This window comes from Coturnix japonica, chromosome 3 (genome assembly GCF_054131305.1).
Source record: "Coturnix japonica strain WE chromosome 3, WE-NBRP24, whole genome shotgun sequence".
NCBI classification, from domain to species: domain Eukaryota; kingdom Metazoa; phylum Chordata; class Aves; order Galliformes; family Phasianidae; genus Coturnix; species Coturnix japonica.
The window spans coordinates 7,095,001-7,113,588 of NC_140665.1; the positions used below are offsets into that span (position 1 = coordinate 7,095,001).

At 48.1% G+C, this 18,588-nt stretch overlaps 1 protein-coding gene across 2 annotated transcripts in view; it reads left to right on the plus strand.

Moving 5' to 3' along the window:
- Nucleotides 1-4,398, plus strand: part of PAX1 (paired box 1) — a 4,419-nt gene extending 21 nt beyond the window's left edge. The window contains exons 1-5 of one of the 2 annotated variants that reach the window (XM_085540966.1): nt 1-122; nt 1,052-1,681; nt 1,796-1,926; nt 2,005-2,209; nt 3,853-4,398. The exon at nt 1-122 is cut by the window's left edge and continues 21 nt beyond it. In XM_085540966.1, the coding sequence (XP_085397092.1) occupies nt 119-122; nt 1,052-1,681; nt 1,796-1,926; nt 2,005-2,209; nt 3,853-3,944 (1,062 nt within the window). In that variant the 5' untranslated portion in view covers nt 1-118 and the 3' untranslated portion in view covers nt 3,945-4,398. The remainder of the gene's footprint in view (nt 123-1,051; nt 1,682-1,795; nt 1,927-2,004; nt 2,210-3,852) is intronic. The other variant, XM_085540967.1, reaches the window with a different exon arrangement.
- Nucleotides 4,399-18,588: the final 14,190 nt, after the last annotated feature.

Genomic DNA, 18,588 nt, shown 5'->3' on the forward strand with positions numbered 1-18,588 from the left:
GCGGCGCCGCCACGACAGCCCCACGGCCGCCGCCCCCCGCAGCCCCGCCGCCGGCTCCCGCTCCGGCTCCCTCTATGCCGCGCCGGCGGCGGCTGCGGCGCTGCCCCGCTGTCGGGCGATGGGTAAGAGCGGGCGACCGCGGGGAGGGTTGCGGGCCGGGCCGGGACGGCAGCGCTTTCGCTTTGAGGATGGGGGGAGAGGGGGGGATCCGGGCACGGGGCACAGGGACCGACCCCCGCCAGCCGCAGGCACCGGCTTGGCTGCCCCGAGGCGCGGGATGGGCTGCGGGCAGCAGCGGGACGTCGTGGCGGCGGGCGGGGACAGGCGGCGGGCCCGACCGGCTGCGCGCTCCGCTCTGCCCTGCCTTGGCTTCCCGTCCTCCTCGCTCCTCGTCCTAATCCCCTTCTCTGTGTCTCCCTTCTTTCTTTCTCTCCTCTCTGTCGTTGTCTTTCTTCCTTTTCTTTCTTTCTTTCTTTCTTTCTTTCTTTCTTTCTTTCTTTCTTTCTTTCTTTCTTTCTTTCTTTCTTTCTTTCTTTCTTTCTTTCTTTCTTTCTTTCTTTCTTTCTTTCTTTCTTTCTTTCTTTCTTTCTTTCTTTCTTTCTTTCTTTTCCTCTCTTTCTCTCTTCTTTCCTTCTTTTCCTTCTATTCCTTCTTTTCCTTCTTTTCCTTCTTTTCCTCTCCTTCATTCTTCTTGTCTTCTCTCTTTTCTTCTCTGTTTCTCTTTCCTTATTTCTCTTTCTTCTCTCCTTTCTTCACTCTTTCTTTACTTTTTCATTCCTCACTTTCTTCTCACTTTTTTTTGTCTCTTCTTTATTTCTTTCTCACATTTTCTTCCATCCGTTTTCCTTTCCTTTCCTTTCCTTTCCTTTCCTTTCCTTTCCTTTCCTTTCCTTTCCTTTCCTTTCCTTTCCTTTCCTTTCCTTTCCTTTCCTTTCCTTTCCTTTCCTTTCCTTTCCTTTCCTTTCCTTTCCTTTCCATTCCATTTTCCCTCCCCATCTTCTCCCTCCCGGTGCACTGACGCTCCCCCGCCCGGCCCGTCGCGGCCCGGCAGAGCACACGTACGGGGAGGTGAACCAGCTGGGTGGTGTCTTCGTGAACGGGCGCCCGCTGCCCAACGCCATCCGCCTGCGGATCGTGGAGCTGGCCCAGCTCGGCATCCGCCCGTGCGACATCAGTCGCCAGCTGCGGGTCTCGCACGGCTGCGTCAGCAAGATCCTGGCCCGCTACAACGAGACCGGCTCCATCCTGCCCGGAGCCATCGGAGGCAGCAAGCCGAGGGTCACCACCCCCAACGTGGTCAAGCACATACGCGACTACAAGCAGGGCGACCCCGGCATCTTCGCTTGGGAGATCCGGGACCGGCTGCTGGCCGACGGCGTCTGCGACAAGTACAACGTGCCGTCGGTCAGCTCCATCAGCAGGATCCTGCGGAACAAAATCGGCAGCCTCTCGCAGCCCGGCGGCCCTTACGACGGCGGCAAGCAGCCCCCCACGCAACCCGCCCTGCCCTACAACCCCCTTTACCAGTACCCGTACCCCGGCCCCATGGCCCCGCCGGCAGCCAAGATGAGCGCTCATCCCGGGCCCGTCCCCGCGGCCCACGTCGGGCTGCCCCGCTCCTGGCCCTCGGCTCACTCCGTCACCAACATCCTGGGCATCCGCACCTTCGTGGAGCAGACGGGTGGGTAACGAAAGTCACCGGGACAGCGCTTCTGCCCTCGGGTTTTTTTCCGTCGGGAAAAGCCCCGACGGCCGAGAGTTGATCCTTACGACTCCGCTGCTCTGTCCTGCCCAGGGGCTTTGGGTGGCACCGAGGGCTCTGCCTACCCCCCTAAAATGGAAGACTGGCCCGGCGTGAACAGGACTGCCTTCCCTTCCGCCCAGGCCGACAAAGCCGCGGTGGAAGGGGACATCAAATACCCGCAGGTAAGGGGCGGAGGGGCCGGGGCCGGGGGCCAGCCGACAGGGCTGCCACGCGCCTCCGACACGAGTGTTTGTGCCCAGCCCGCCCCGGGGCTGTCCTCCGTGGGCAGCTTCCTCCCGGCCTGCGCTTATCCCCCCGGCAACCAGCACGGCGTCTACGGAGCACCAGGCGGCTACATCCCCCCGGGACACCCCTGGCAGCCGCAGGGCCACCACGGCCCCGGGGTGACGGTGCACGGAGGCGATCTGGCCAGCGCCATGGCCTTCAAGCAGCCCGGCAGGGAAGGTGAGCTGGAGCCGGGGACCTGGGGGCGAAGGGAGGAGGAGGGACGCGACTGGACCCGACGGGGCGGAAACCCCCTACCCCGCTGTGCCCCGATGGGCACAAATCCCGCCCGGCACCACCGGTTAACGCAGCGCTTAGGGCTGGAAACCATTTTCCCGGAGCCCTCCTATCTTAAAGTCCGAATGCAGCCGGGAGAAACGCAGAGCCTTAGATCGGGGATCATTAAATCTTATTCCGAATCCCGATTTCTAGGGCCCCGCTCTCCGCCTCGGGCAGGATTTAAAGATAAACTCCGTCTGCAGAACGCGGCTTTGATTTGAACGCGTTTACCGCTAATTGGGACGATTCTTTTATCTGCCGCGAATTATTTCGGTTCAGTTCTGAAAGATTTATTTCCCCGATAGGTGGTTTCGTTTAAGAAATCCTAAACTCATCTGTTCTGGATATAAAATCCCCCGTCGATATCTTTCTCCTTTTTCGTGGTATTAGACTTTCTAATACCTTTCACATTTGCAATCCATTTCCCGATTATTCGTCCTTCTCTTTATCCTATTCTTTTTTTTTTAATATATACACATACATACATATATATATACACGACCTTTTAGCGTTTCTATCCAGCTCCAGCAACCTGCTGCGAGTCAGAACATCGGCCGTTTCGGGGACGAGTTAATGCTAATATCAGTGGGTGGAAAAGGATCGTTGTAAACGTATTTATACGTTTTAAGATAGGGGAAGATAAAGGACAGAATGAAAGGAAGGGGGGGAAAAGAGAGAAAAAAGGAGAAAGGGAAGGAAAAAGAAAGAGGAGGAATGAAGGAAGGGGGGGGGGGGGGGGGTGGAAGTAGAAAGTGAAGGGAAAGGAAACGAATTAAGCACGCTTTTAATATAGTTTTCGGATTATTCTCCCCGCATTTTAAGCGACAAGGAGGTTGAATGTTCTGACTTGCCAGTCCTTAAGCTGTCTGTGCCGAAAGGCCCACGAAATCTCTTTCATTTTCTTGTGGTTGTTTTCTATATTCTTCCCCTTTTCCCGTCTCAGAGCTCGGCTCTCTGGCCCAACCCGGTACCGGCGGTGCTTCGGGGCAGCGCTGCTCCGGGCTCGGCTGCTCTCGCTGCGGGTGCGGGGATCTGCTCGGTGCTGCGGGCGGACGGGGGGTGGGGATGGGGGGGAAAGGGCAGGGGAATAAAAGAAGGGGGAAAGAGAAAAAATCACTCGGGTATTTTGTCTGTCGGTTTCAGACCTTTTCCGTTGTTTCGCTAGAAATTCTCCCCGTTTCTTTGCTCAGCACAGAAGCGCTGGGACGTTTCGCATCCCCTGCCCCGTGCGTGGGATACGCGGGGGATGTGCGGGATCCGACCCGCACCCGACGCTGTGCCACAGCTGTACCACAGCAGATATGGGCTGCAGAACAACCCCTCTCTCCCTCCCCTCTCCGGCCCCGTTCCCTGCCCTTTCTCCCTCCTTTTCTTTCCCCCCCTTTGGCAAAGGGGATTCGTCACCATCGCGATCCCTACTATCATCACTATTGCTTGCGGGACTCGACGGGATCTTCGTTTTCTGTGTCCCCGGGAGGGCTGGAGGTTGCCCACCCACCGCTCTGCTGCTGTCTTTCTTTTTTTCCCCTCTCCTCCTTCTGCAGTCACGGACAGAAAAGCCGGCAGCCCCGTGGGGAAGTCCTCGGATCCTCTCAGCCCCATCCACGGACTTTCGATCCCAGCCTCCTCCTCATAGAACCGCACACCGGGCACGTTCTCTTAGAACACACACCTCCAAACAGTGACTTGAACCCGAAGTGCCACCCAACTGTCACCCGAGTGCCACTGCCTCCGAGGGACGAGGAGACCGGCCAGCGGTGACGTCCTCCCACGGCAGTCCCTGAACCGAGGGACGCGGCGGGGACACTCCTGGGGACACATTACCTCCATCGGATCGCGGAAGGGTGACAGAAGAGACTCAGTCCTCCTTCTTTATTGTGTCTTTCTGCTTTACTTCTCCCCCCCCCCGGCTTTCATTTTTCCTCTCTCCCCACTGTCCCACAAGGATCGCCGGCCTCATCCCAGGTCCTGTCACAGCCCCAGAAAGGAACCAACAGCCAGAGTGTAAATGGACAAATAAGCCACAACTTTTTGTGATATATTTTTATAATAACAAGCCTTAATAAATAAATAATAATAATTAAAAACAAGAGTGACCACTATGGCATCTTTCCCCGGTTGCAGCATGAATGGCAGGTGACAAGTGGGGGTGACAATGGATGCTTTGGGGCAGCCCACACATCGGGGTGCGTGTCCCCCCCCCCCCATCTGTCTGGCTCTGCTGGGCTTTTGTGTTCCCCGGCTCCTCCAGCCGCTACCATTGGCGTGGGGCCCTTCATTGTCTTCAGAAGGGGAAGGTCCTCCGCTGGGGCAGGGAGGAAATATCCTGGCAGGAGAACACACACCCGGGCTTTCTGCAGAGAGGGTGTCTTTGTGGGAGGAAGGCAGAACCATGCCAAGCTCGGCATCCCACCCCGGGAAGTTGCTTTGCCTTCAGCCTCGGGGCGGCAATATTTAGTTTTGCCTCTGTTGCTGCGAAGCTTTCAGCCAGGGTAAAAAGCAGGGGAAGGGAAAGAAGTGACTTTAGGTGGGTGAGAGTGCTGCCATGCCTTAATAGTTACCAGGACAGGTGCTATATCTCTCTAGTCTGTATATTTCTGCTTAAATCTGCATTTGAGTATGTGGCAGGCTGAAAAAATCAATAGGCAGAACCCCCTAAAGATCAAACTCAGCATGCAGGGAAGAGGGGAAATTGAGTCCTGTCTTTGTAGCTCTGGAAGGCAGAAGGAACCCTTTACATCCCTAGCACTCATCCCATCCCATCCCACACCAACCCCTGGTGCCCCTCACCTCCATCTCTCCACCAGAAACGTAAGGGGCTGAGCATCCTTTTGGGATGCGTGCAGGGATCCCAGCTCAGCACTACCTGGCACTGATGAAAATCCAGTGAGTCCCTTTGGTGCTGCCCGGTGCCAGCTGGCTGTCCCACACACCCGCTGCCATGTCAGCACACCTCGGGCTGGATTTGCCACCAGAGGGAGACCCTATTGTTCAGCAAATACATAAAAGGAATATTTTTGAGCTGCGAGGAAGTGTTCACTTTCCCAGGCATGGATGAGCAGGCAGTGCTCCCCATCCAAACAAACCCACACAGTCTGCTTTTCAGCACAGACTTAGGGTGAAAACCTGTGGCTGTCTTGTGTTTTCTTGTGCTTTGCTGGATGAGAGGGGGTTCAGACCCTCTGCCCAGTGTTGTCTGTGGCCACCACTGCGATGGTACTGATAGCAGCAGGTGCTGTGGACATCAGCCCATTGGAAATCCTGTTAGAAACGTAAGGGGCAATATATTACTGGGGGTGAAATTTGCCACAACAAGCTCTTCCTGAAGGCTGACAGCAGAAAGAGAGCAAAAAAAAAAAGTGGTGTGAAGAGAGAGGAAAATCAGCTCCAGCTGGAGAGGATCGCTCTGTTCTGAGAGAATAAGGATAAATAGATTGTTTTGCTCATGCTGAAAATGGCACTGATAATAATTACTGTCGCTCTGAGGATTTATTGGAGCTGGGCACGTCCAGGGTGTTTGGGGCTCAAACCCTGCTCTGAGCACATGGTGGGAACGTTGCTGTCACCCAGCTCCCAGATTCATATGGAGGGAAATGGGGCTGATGCGGCCATGAGTGGTGAGAGGTGAACTGCAGGGGCAATGGGACCAGAAGGTGCTGGGATTCCTGCGAGGAGGGCTGCTGGCAGGAACGTGCTGCTCTGCATTTTGGGGCCAGCAGGGAGCCCCCAGCATTATCACTGCATGCCTCACACACCTAGCTGGTTCCCCACCCCAATGGTAGAGAAAGGCTGGGAGCAAAAGTCCCTGGCTCATCCCAAAGCAAAAATGGGCAGTGCTGCACTGATCGCTGCCATTCAGGCTCACAGCAAATTCCTTTCCGCAGCGGGCAGGCTGACACAGCCCAGAGAAAATTGAACTTGATCAGAGTGGAACTTTCTGAATGTATGACGACAAAGCAAGAGGGTGGAAACAATCCATTCTGACATTTCTCCACTGAAGATTTTGTCAAAATCAATACCATCCCTCGGAACATGTCAATTTTGATGAGGTGACTTTTTCTGATGGGAAAAAATTAGCTTCAAACTGTTTCCATCAGCTCTACCTGAGCCGTCTATCTTTAGCTCTGTTTCTCTGGGGAACGCGGAGGAGAATGAGGAACATTATGGATCTCATTCTAGGAGGCTCATTGGTGGAGCGTGTGTTTATTTTCTTTGTGACACACTAAGAAAGATGTAAAACCAAAGTGAATGGTGCTGTTGGAAAGGGCTTGCAGGTGTTTGGCAAGAGCACGGGACGTGGCTGCTTCCACTTGCACAGTGCCGTGCACCATGTCACCGCAGTGCTCACAAAGATGGGGCACACGTTCAGAATATGAATTTCCAGGATGGGTGTTTTCCAGTTCTGACCTCACTGTGGCTTTGCCGCTCACCTTCCCCCTGCAGCCCGGGCTGCAGGGTGCTGCAAGCACGTCCCCATCCATAACTCGTTCTGCAGGGTCACCAACACCTGCTTGAGCAGCACCACTGGGGACCAGGCTGGCCAAAGCTCCGGCTCTCACGCAGGGTCAGCTTTCAGTAAATGTTGGTTATGTTTAAGAACAGCCTATATACAATCATCCGACTCCAACTAGTTCAAATGTTTTGAGGTCTTTGTAACCGGATCCCCATCCTCCTATGGGAGAGTATGTAGAAGGACACACAGAATACGCGCCCCGCTCCGCCTGGCTCTCTGCAGAAGTTACAAACCAAACCATCAGCTGCACATTTATAAACTTTCCCATTATTGCATAAGACCCTTTTGCAAATGGGACACTGATTCCCAGATTGCTCAGGCACTTCATAGAGTCTCCTCCCAAACAGCCCTTTGGGCACCCATCCCAATGGGGCCAGAGGGACCTGGGAGAGCAGGATGCCCAGTAATGATCCAGACCTAAATGGGTGATCAAGAAGAGACCTGAACGAAGGGAATGACATGTTGCAGTAGATGCCTTCAATGCTGGGAGCTATCCCAGTGCATCTGCTCTGACAGTCATCCGGTCTCTTTCCAATTGTCTTAATTAACAGCAAATATATCTGGCAGGGAGAGAACGAGGACGTGGAAGGTGATGAAACCTGGACGTGCCTCAGACAAGTGTTGCTAAAGGCGCTGATAGCTGGGATGGACTGCGGTCTGCTCCCTCCCTGCTGGCTCTGGGACCTGGCCCCACTGCTCAGCCCTTCCTCACGTTGCCCCTTTCCTTCCCAGCTCTGGTTGCAAACCCCGCCTGTGAGTGCTGCTCCTTTCCACAGCAAGCAGGATTCCTGCCTCGCTTCAAACGATTCACCTTTGGCATCCCTAGTGCTGCATTCCCAAAGTGGTGATTTTTGACAATGGATTTCTGTTGGGCACAAATCTTGGCTGGCTTTTCCACCCAAAGCTTTACAGCCCTGTCAGATTGTCCTGAAATGCCAAGTCTGTGTCCCTAACCCTGCTGTTTGCATTGCCTACCCAGACAAACCTGGTGTTCATCTGCAGCTGGAGGTTGGGGCAGGCAGCAGCATCCACTGCAGCATGCCAAGGAGTGTTATCTGGGGATAAAACCCAAAGGTGGCATTTGGGGAGTCCTAGATGAGTTATCTAGGGATTTCCAGAGGTTTTACCTAGAGAGTCCCAAAGGTGCTCCCTGGGCAGTACCAGTGTGCTACCTATGCAGTCCCAGAGGTGTTACCCATGCAACCCCACATGTTCTACCCCTGCAGTCACAGAGATGCCTGTGATAATCCACGCAGCTGTACTTCTGTTCCTACAGCCCCCTGCTAGCATCGACACCTCACACCGCTGCAATATTTATGTCACTTGTTTGGTATCCAAGGCATCCGCCTCACCAATGCAAGGCTTTTATTTCCTGAAGGTGCTGAGAGACGTTTATGACCCGGAGCTTTAGAGGGAAGGAGCTACCTGCTGTCCCTGCTGCCGGAAAGGGGAAACAAAAGCAAGCGAGTGAGCTCCGCACACTGCAGGCAGCACAGAGCAAAGCTGATTTCCTCCCCGGGTTTTGCATTTCATTGTATCTCTTTGGAACCCCCCACTGAACTGATGGATGCAGGGGAAAAACAAAAGGAGAGCAGTGGTGTCAGGGTTTTGACAGGGGCTCCTCTTGACAATTTGCAGAGAGCTGGTGATGATAAATTGAAGCAAAAAAAAAAATGAAAATAAGAAATAAATTGCTGAGCCCCGAGTATAGCGTTACGCAGCCACCAAGGAGCACTGTGGTTTCCAGGCTTCTTTCAGAAGCATTGTGTGTCAATGGGTTTTGGAACACGTTGGGGAAGGAAGATCAATGACTTGCTCAAAGATGGCAAGTCTGCTGCTGCTGGAATGGATACTACATATCTGAATGTAATATTTCCCAGGGGAAAACTTACCCCCCTGCCTGGCCCCCCCCATCCCACAGAATAAATAAGAAAGTGCTTTTTATCTCAAAGCTATATTAACCTGGCAAAGATGACAAAAGCTTTCACTGAAGCTCTCGCAGAGATAGCACTGTTTTGGCATCAGGTTTTCAGAAAGTGATGTCATCCTGGATTTCAATGCCAGAGTTTTCCCTTTCTTCTTCAGATTTGCGGCGATGTCAAAGTTCCTCTCTAGAGTAGATCTGTTTTTAATATTTCTTATTTAGGTTTTTCATTTCGGGGCTGGCTGGAACATCCTTTGGTTTCAACCTTGTAGATGCTGACACGCACGTAAAACCCAAACCTCTTGAAGAGCATCTTGAAGAATTAATTGGGGGGGGGATTCATAGAGATTACTTCTAAATCTACGTAAGCCCTTTTTTTTTTTTTTTTTTTTTGCTTCTTCTTTATTTACAGATAATATGATTGCAGAAATCTATGTAGCCCCATGGAGTCCGTGAAGATGCATCTCTTTTCTTTTTGCATGTGCACCAGATCTAACGCCAGGTGTTGCTGATGGTTTCTGACATAGCCTCAGCTGATGGAAAAACAGCAAAGATGTATTTTTTCAGAGCTGTGTTTTCCCCTGCTCTACTCCAGCACTGTGTCCACATTCCTTTTGCCATAGGGTTCTCTAGCCAACTGATACTGCTATTGGGCTCACAGTTACCACCAGGAATAAAGCAGGGCAGGGTCTTGGGACACTCTTGGTGGCAGTTGCATTGTGCCACAAGCCCTGTCCTTTTTCTGCAGAAACACTCCAAAGTCAGTGGGGTATTTGTCTTTTTTTTTTTTTTTTTCTTCTTTGGGTTGCCAAAGAGTCATATTTTAAAGCTAGAAATACTTGTCAGCATCCTAGCACGGCCCCCAGAGCCGATGACGCAAATATGACATGAAGAGAGGTCAGATTACAAATGAGGCCACTTCAAAACCTCTCCCGGAAAACTGGAGGCTCGAAGAAAGAGATGAAATGTGCTGAGGAGGAAAAATAAAACAACAACCAACACAGCTCTACATGATCTGCTCGGAGGTGAGAATCAAACACCCTCCTTCAGGAGCACCGCTTTTGTCATTGCCATCAACGTGGCCACGGCTCCAGAGAGACAGGTCTAGGAGAGCAAGCAGCTTCATGAAAACAGCCCTGAAGGGCAAAGTGCTGCTCCTAACCCTTGGTCAAACAAAACCAGGCTCTTGGGGTCAATCCTCGCATCATGAATTTGGACATACTCTCTAGAGGATTTGGTGAGGCAGGTGAAGCTTGTCAAAAAAGGGGGTTCTGAACCCACAGTAGAATCATAGAATAGTAGAATGTCTTGGGTTGGAAGGGATCTTAAAGATCACCCAATTTCAAACTCTTGCCATGGGCTCGTTGCCTCCCACCACATCAGGCTTCCCAGGGCCCCATCTAACCTGTCAAGTCGACCAGGATGGAGTTTTGCTCCTCCACACCATTACCTTTGGGCACTTATCCATTGTAACTGAGTTTTTTTCAGCTGGGGGACCCAAGTCAAGCTTTGCCCATCACACCTGAGTCCCAGCAGAGGTTTGAAGGCATGGCGAGCAGCAGCTCAGCCTCCCCCTCACCGCAGCAATGACAGAACCAGGTCCCAAAGCCAACGCCGTCAAATCTCATCTGGCCTCAAGACTGAAATTCATCTCGTCTCCAAAGCAATAGCAAAGCATCATCTTTATGAGAAGTTGTCAGGAATATAATTGTTTTGCATACACTACAGATATCTCTTCCATTTCAAGGAACAAGTGGGGTTGCTTTTGGTTTTGGAAGAATTGAGTAAGCATGAAGATTTCCAAACTTGCTCAGATACAAAACACTATTGTTACATAGTACAGTGAAACAGCTGTGGTTTATAAGTACCATTAATGTGAAACTTTAACTTAAAAAAAAAAAAAAAAAAGAAAGAAAGAAAGAAAGCCCTAAAAAAGTTAAAGAAACAGAAAACATTTCATCCATACTAATGTGAGGTTTTAAACATATAGGCTTTTAAGTGAATTGGCCATAACCACAACAATATTTTCAGTCTGACCAAGGCATATATTGTATGCAGATGTTAATTTGGCATTTGCATGCATAGGCAAAGAAATAAAAAATCTTTTCTACATTTTCTTTCTATTTTTTCTTTTTTCCTTGAGCACATAGCGATCTGGAGTCACTTTAGCTTTACAAACTGATTATAAACACTAATTACCTGCAAACATGTTGTTTGGCTTAATATCCAGCCTGTAGACTTGGGTTCTGCTTGACAAAAACACGACGTTTCACCGGAACATTCACCCTTTTCTCTTTCTATATATGTAGATATTTGTACAAAAACCAAATTCCTCCATTAACCCTCTCCCTCCCATTGACAAGCGTCATTGTGCCAGGTGTGTCTGTAATGCTGAGGGAGGGAAGGCTGGAAGCTGTCCTGTTGCTTTCCCTGCTGCTGCAGAGCTGCTTGGCAGGGACAATGGGGAGACACATTCACTTGGGTGTCATCAGTCTATCTGATGGGGCTGTGGTCTCAGAGGACACTTTACAAAGGAATGAGAGGAAAAATGCCAATCCCATCTAGGCACCCACCAGCTCCGCATCCTGACCACTGGGGCATGAAATGCTCATCAGCATCATGATCCAAACCTAGAGGAAGCAAACAGTGGCTTCATGAGATGGCAAAGCAATCACCACTCGACCCTCCATTCAGCATCCTTCCCACTTGTTTCCTGTTGTGCAGTTCCAGGGGGTGGGGGCTACTTACGAGCAAAAGCGTTATTGTGAACTCCAGCTGAAACACAGCCATCACTTTCACTTGCTATCACCTTTAAAGCATGAAAGGCATTTTTGTTTGTTTCAAATTTTCATCTTTCGAGTATTTTTCTTGTTATTTCGTGCTTGGTTTTCATTCATCTGTGGGGAATAGAGCTGCAGTAACACGATACACAGCAAATATCACCATTTAAATAGAAGCAATCCATTGTGAATGAAGACTTCTGCAAAGAATAGGAAAATAGAGCTAAAGGGCTGTTAAGTAAACTCTTTTATATGTGACATTATGCAGGCAATGGTTTTGGAGTGTAGAAGATATTTTTCATTATATCAGTGTTATTAATTCCATCAGCTCGAACCGGATTGGTACACAGAATGGCTGTGTGCTTCCCAGGTTAATAAATCTGCATAGGTTTATTGTTCAGAATAAAACCTATTTTCCTCAGCAAATAACCATGATCATTTGGGGTTACAACCATTCCTCAGGAAATGCTTTATAACTAACATTTTTATTGGTATCATAGGAAATTCATATGCCAAATAACATGGGACTATAACTTTTATCTGACTTTAAAACAAAATCTGTTATCTTTTATGGCCAGTTTCATATAGTCCCACTATCAGTTTCCATAAAATTCAACAAGCATTCCTCATTCAGCCTGGAAAATCAATAACAGAGTTGGTTGAAAAGTGAAAATGTCTTTTTTTGCAAACATTTTTGAAATTTCTGAGTTGTTTTCATTTGAAGGCATTTGCAACCAACCGCTTTCTGGCAGAGGAGAAGTCCTCTAACGCTCTTCATCGCGTTTTGTGTTTCACTTCCTGAATGTGGAAAGAAAGTACGTTTCTGGGGTCGAGATGAACATTTTTCACGTTATTCTCAACTTTAATGGGTGATTTTGTTTTTCAGAAAGGTTTGTTTTCTGTTTCAAAGCCTTGAATCAAGCCCATTTTTACTGGCGGTCATGCTCCAGTCTGAACCCTTAGCCATCAGTCTCCATTGATTAGCCATCGGTCTCCGTTGATTATCTATGGAACCATCAGTGATGTGGAAGGGCTTCCGTGGGAAAGGTCAATGGGAGCCAAATTTCTACCAGCAGGTAGTGCATAGGCCACTCATATTCACTCTGTATCTTTCTCCTAAACCTGCTGTCCTTGAGCGCAGACAGACAAGACTGTATTTTTGTCCAACCCCAACCACCGTGGGGATCTTGATCTCATTAAGAGTCATTTACGCATCTGCATTTGACAACTGCTCATTGAACCACAACATAAATAACATCACGGCAGACGTGGGGAGAGCCTGTGGCCTTGTTAAGTCCAAAGGAAGCTTCTGCCACTGACCTCGGTGAAGCCAGGATTTCACCCAGTGGTCTGATTATTTCCGAAGTCTGAAGGAGTCGCTCAGGATCGGATACAATGGACAATTAAACTAAAAGAATTACAAAATTTTAACTTTAATTTGGCAAAGCCTTCACAGGGCCTATTTCAATGAAGTTACCATGCTCTGCACAGTGAGAGCCTGGGCCAGTGCCCATTGAAGTGAATGGGAATATCCCCCCGGGACTTGGACGAGTGATTTAAGCTTCATGTTTGTTTTTTCAGGCAGCATTTCAGTAAGTGCTTACAAAATAAGGCTCTGGGAGAGACACCCACAAACCTCCCGGAGTTGATGGAAAGTCATCTGATCACGAACTGCTCCACCGCTTGCAGCTCTGCTAAAGCCAATGAAGGCTCAAGGAGTGCTACAGGGTGATGGAATTGATTCTGGAATTGTAGATCGACATCCTCTGAGTTCAGGGCAGTGCATCTCTGGTTGTGAATGGCAGGAAGAAAAGAATTTCCTATTGATAGAAAACAGCTTTTTTTGTATGAAAGATTAATGCTTAATGCAGTTTATCCTCGAAAGGTCACCATAACCTCTTGAACATCCTGCAAATCTGTCTCGTTGCTGAATCGCATCCATTGGAAATGATCACTTGAATATTTTGTCGAAGGTATTATGATTCTTATGCAGACAGACAACCTCATTTTTTTTTCAATAGCATAAAAACTACTTTTTTTTTTTTTTTTTTTTTTTTTTTTTCATCCAGGAATATGATTTATAGAGTGAAAAACTTAAACCCATGATATATGTGAAGTAGGTAATTGATAAATCATAAAACAGGTTGAGTAGAAGATGGAAAAATACTTAAGCTGGATGGATTCTACTGAACTAGACCACGCTATTAAATTGCCTAGCATCCTGCTTAATAAAACTGATACGCTGTTTTGTGCTAGACATTTGCAGAGGTAGATGACTTCCCGGACAAGAATGCATTTAATCTGCTGGGGAACCTGATGCTGGACTAATGTTGAACTAAGCCCTGCAGGCTGCAGAGAAGACAGGTCCCATGAGGATGATTCCTCTGCGGCTGGGTGCTGCTGCAATTGGTAGTAATGATTGCCAACAGAACAAACTGGCATTGGGTTGGACTTCTGTTTTTATTGTCACTGTGGATACAGATTGCTGTAATCTCTACCAGTGTGAGTCTCAGCTGGCACAATTAATACTTCCTGACCTCCTTTGGTGAAACCTAAATATCAGAGCATGATGAGAAACATGGAAAAATTCGTGAGCACAGGCTACAGCACCCAACATCTGTCAGTGCACAATGCTGAAGCACTTCCCTGCTTTCTATTTCCTACCAGCATGTAATTAATGCCTGTGTTAATTAATGTGAGGGGGCAGCTCTGGCCAAATCATCCTGGAGGTAATTAAAGCTCTTGCCTGTTCTTAGCTGGTGAGCAGAGCAAATCCAACCTGAGGAGACACTCAGCACCTGGAAGGAGCCAGATATCCCGATAATGTGCTAAAAGGCCCTTAAAGCCAACACCCGGCAGCTTCATGGGAAATGCTCATGACAAATGTTAGCACAGACGTGTGCTTTTTTTCTGGCTGGGGTTAGGTTACCCCATTAATTCACGCTCAGAAGACAATGCGTGAGGCAGCAGCAGCAGGTAATTCGTCCTTTTACCCAGCCCTGTCTAAGGTGACACCACCACAAAGGGGCACTTTTAGGGGTGGATCAGTTTCCACAGTAAACTTTCTGAAGGGCTGGAAGCTGGGGAATGGCACTTCTGCCTTTCTGGGACCCCTCCGGAACGTTCCTGCAGCTGGTCAGGGCACCTGTGCTGGGCGATGTATGACTTAGCAGGAAATTTTTGTGGAGCTCCTTTGCAGGAGACTCTGGGGATTGTGACCCCACCACTCCTGTGCAGCTGTGCCACTGCATCACCGCTCTGTGGCAGAAGGAATTGTTCCTAACAGCCAACCTGAACCTCCCCTGGCACAACGTGAGGCCATCCCCTCTCGTCCCATGGCTGTTCCCTGGGGGCAGAGTCTGACCCCACCTCACACAGCCTCCTGTCAGGTCGTTGCAGAGAGCCATGAGGTCTCCATATTTTAAAAAATGAATATCAGAAGAAATGACAAACTTCACACGTTCAGGTCAAATTCAGTTATTGATTTCAGCCAGAAGAAAGCACGGATTTTCCTTTTATTTTTTTCCCCTGAAAATGTCAAAACATTTCACTTTCAACTTCCTAAAACATTAGACATTTTCCAAGCAAAACCTTTAAGTCTTTTGATTCCAAATAGCATTTGTTTACTTCAAAACTGACCTACATTAAAAGACGAAAGTTGGAACAAAAGAGTTAAATAAGTCAGCAAAGCAAAACAAAGTGCTTGAGATTTGAATCAAAGAAGATGTTTCAGGTTGCTCCAATGTAACATACTTTGGTTTTGATGTTTTTCCCCCTAAAGTTGGGGTTCAACGTGCTGATTTGTTAATTTTCCTTTTTTGATAGGGAGACCAAAAATCCATTATTATTTCAGCGTGATGAGGAAATCCCTGTTAGTGAGATGTTCCTGCTTCCACTGCCTCTTGGTGCACACCCTGAGGTGCACCAGCAGTCAATAGATAATCCTTGGAGGCCAAGAGGGAAAAACCTGGGGCTCTGTGGAGGTTTTTTGGGCTCAAAGCCACTGAGCAGCTTGGGACATCTCAACAGAGATACACTTGAACAAGGAGGAGAGCAAGAACCCAACCACTGAAAATACCAGACAACATCTCAGCTCCAATCCCAGCAGCTCTGACCAGCTTAAGGAGCTCCAGGTGAAGCCTGTGCCTGTGCCCTTTGTTCAGGATCATTTTTAATTGAACATTTCATGTGAGCTGAAGTTAAAATGGCAGCTTATAATAGAATGATAGAATCATTTGAGTTGGAAGGGACACTTAAAGGCCATCCAGTCCAACCCCCTGCAGTGACCAGGGCGCCCACAGCTCCATCAGTGCTCAGAGCACTGTCCAGCCTGACCTTGGCTGTCTGCAGGGATGGGGCACCACCACCTCCCTGAACAACCTGTGTCAGTGCCTCAATGCCTTTATGGTAAAAACTTCTTTATATCTTGTTGGAATCTTCCCTCTTGTAGTTTGAAACCATCTCCCCTTGTCCTTGATGCACATGCGAATCCTTCATTGGCACGACACCACAATTAGCTGAGGTTCAGATAAATGCACTACCCAAGTATCTGATTACTGGCTTGCTTTCACACTTTGCTTTTGTTGGTTATAACGGCAAACTTCAAGTACTTGCTTTCTTTCTTTTTTTCTTTTTTTTTTTTTTTCTGCCTGTGAAGGCAGTTCATTTAACGCCATAAAACAAAAAGGCCACATTGATGACATGTTGTGATTCTTTTTCATGCTGCTGACTCTTTTTTCCTTAGCTGCTCTTGACAAATGAACAGAAATATGGGGATGAAAGAGAAGAACAGAGTGAGGGAGAGATAGAATAGAAAACAATAATAGTTTAAGTATAACAAATTGAATAAATATCGTAAGGAAATAATCAAAACTAATGTCCCTTGTTCCAGATGCTGAAATGTTTTGTAAATCACATTTGAAGAGAAAGGTATCTCGGTTTTATTTCCCTTCTTTTTGAAGCTGCCATTCCTCAGCTGGGGTTATCATCCACAGTGCTGGATCTCAGGCTGGAAAATCCTTCAGGTTCAGAAAACGGATTTTCACTTGGAAGCACAGATTTGCACCATGGGTTTCTCACCTGTTTGCTGAAGTATCAGGAAACCCAATGAAGCTGTGGGATGCGAAGCGTTTCCTGGGCAGGGAGGTGATGCTGCGGCACCGCACGCCTGCGAGCGAGCAGCCCCAAGTGCTAATTGGATTTTATCAAAACTGCATATTTCACAAACATTACATCATTTCCTTGCTGCTTTCAGCAGACTGATTCAACAAATGTTTTCTATTTTACTCCAGTATTCTAACATGAGATGGGCTCAGAACTTGGCAGTAATTTACTTGCAGCTTAAATTTATGACATAGATGAACATTTATATTCATTTAAAATGAAAGGCAGAGCTGCGCAAACATTTTTCATCCATTTTTTTACTGTATGTGCCGGCTTTACCTTCTGTAGAAATTATTATATGTCTAGTTATATAGCCAAGGGAAAAGGAGGAAAAAAAAGAAGTTCTTATACTTCAGGGGAAAATGTGTACAATTAATATCAGTTTACACATCTGTAATAACATAAAACATATACACCCGAGGTTATGCGTCGTGACATAAATCATAAAAGGGTCATAAAGAGTTATTTAAGAACCTTGTAACAGATTTTATTAAATAACATTATCAAATATTAAAGCTTTGTGTGAAGAAGTGAACAGAATCCGCTGTGCAACCTTTCTTTGGCTAATATATATCCCTAAACAAATTTTTCCCCATAAAAACTAGAAAAACAGAGCAAGAAGTTGGCTAGTTTTAATCAGCAGCAACCGCCTAGCTTCAACACTGCTACCCAGCTCCACTCAAGCTGTGGGTCAGCCCTTGTGTTCAAAAACACAGCAACCTGAAAGCGGTGATGATAAAGCACTGGCTTGTTTCACACAGCTCTAAATGCCCTGGTGCTAAAACAACAGCAACAAAAACACAAGCAGAAAATAAGGAGTTAGCAAAACTCACCCATCTATTTCCATTCCTAAGGTTCTGGGTCTTAAAACTGTGGTATTGCTCTCAAGCAACATTATTCGAAGCGCTCTCAGAAGTTCCCCCATCTGACTAATGCCTTATTTCCCTCCTTCCCCCCTTCCTTCCTCAGCATGTAGCGCTTGAGAAAGTTGACTTTCTGAAGTAGGGGGTAGGAAATACAGTGACAATAAAGTTTTATATCCTTTATCTAATATATTCTCTTTAAGGAAATAATTCCTCTGCAAAATATGTTTCCTTTTGGAAAATTGCTGTACCTGAGCCTGTGGTAGGATATAAAGATTTTACTAGCACCCGTTTGGGATGGTGCAAAAAGCCCTCCCTCCCTCTCCTTGTAAGCATTTTAATAAAATAAAATTATAGAGCATTTAGGAGAAAGCTTGCATCTTATTTTGCTGAAATAGCAGAACACTGCTGAGCCTGGGGACCAGCCACCATGGGGAGCAGCAATGGGGAGAGGGGTTGGGGTGCCCTGGCCCACACCAGCTAGGACAGCCCTGGTGATGTGCTCAGCATTAAATGCAAAACTAAACGTTGAGGGTTAAGTGGCTGACAGTATTAAGTGAGATTTTTGATGTCATGGGAAGCGATGTTTGGAACTCCAGCTCTAAGCACAGAAGGGTGTGCAGCTGAGGGGTTGCGTTGTGTGGCATAGATCCACAGAGAGCACAACTTCCTTGCCACTTCGTAAGACTTCAGCTCATTCATGAAGCTGCAGCCAGAGTAGCAAGCAGCTCCAAGGAGTGGCTGTCTTCTGGCCAAAGCAAGGGAAAGCAGAGAGCAGATCTAGTGCCTGTCAACAAGCCCATCTCCGGAATGGAAGGGATCCAGCCTCGCCGTGTGGGCTCCAAGCAGGTGGGGCTCTGGGAGCAGGCTCCCAGCCATTCCCGGGGATGGTCCCAAATAAGTTTCCCATAGTAGTGTGGCCATGAGTGCTTACAAAGTTACAGTCTTGTTCAAGATGCAACTGCACGTGCAAGTCTCAAACATGAAGATGTGATTGCCTCCTGCTTTCAATGAAACATGCCTTGGTTTGGTGCATA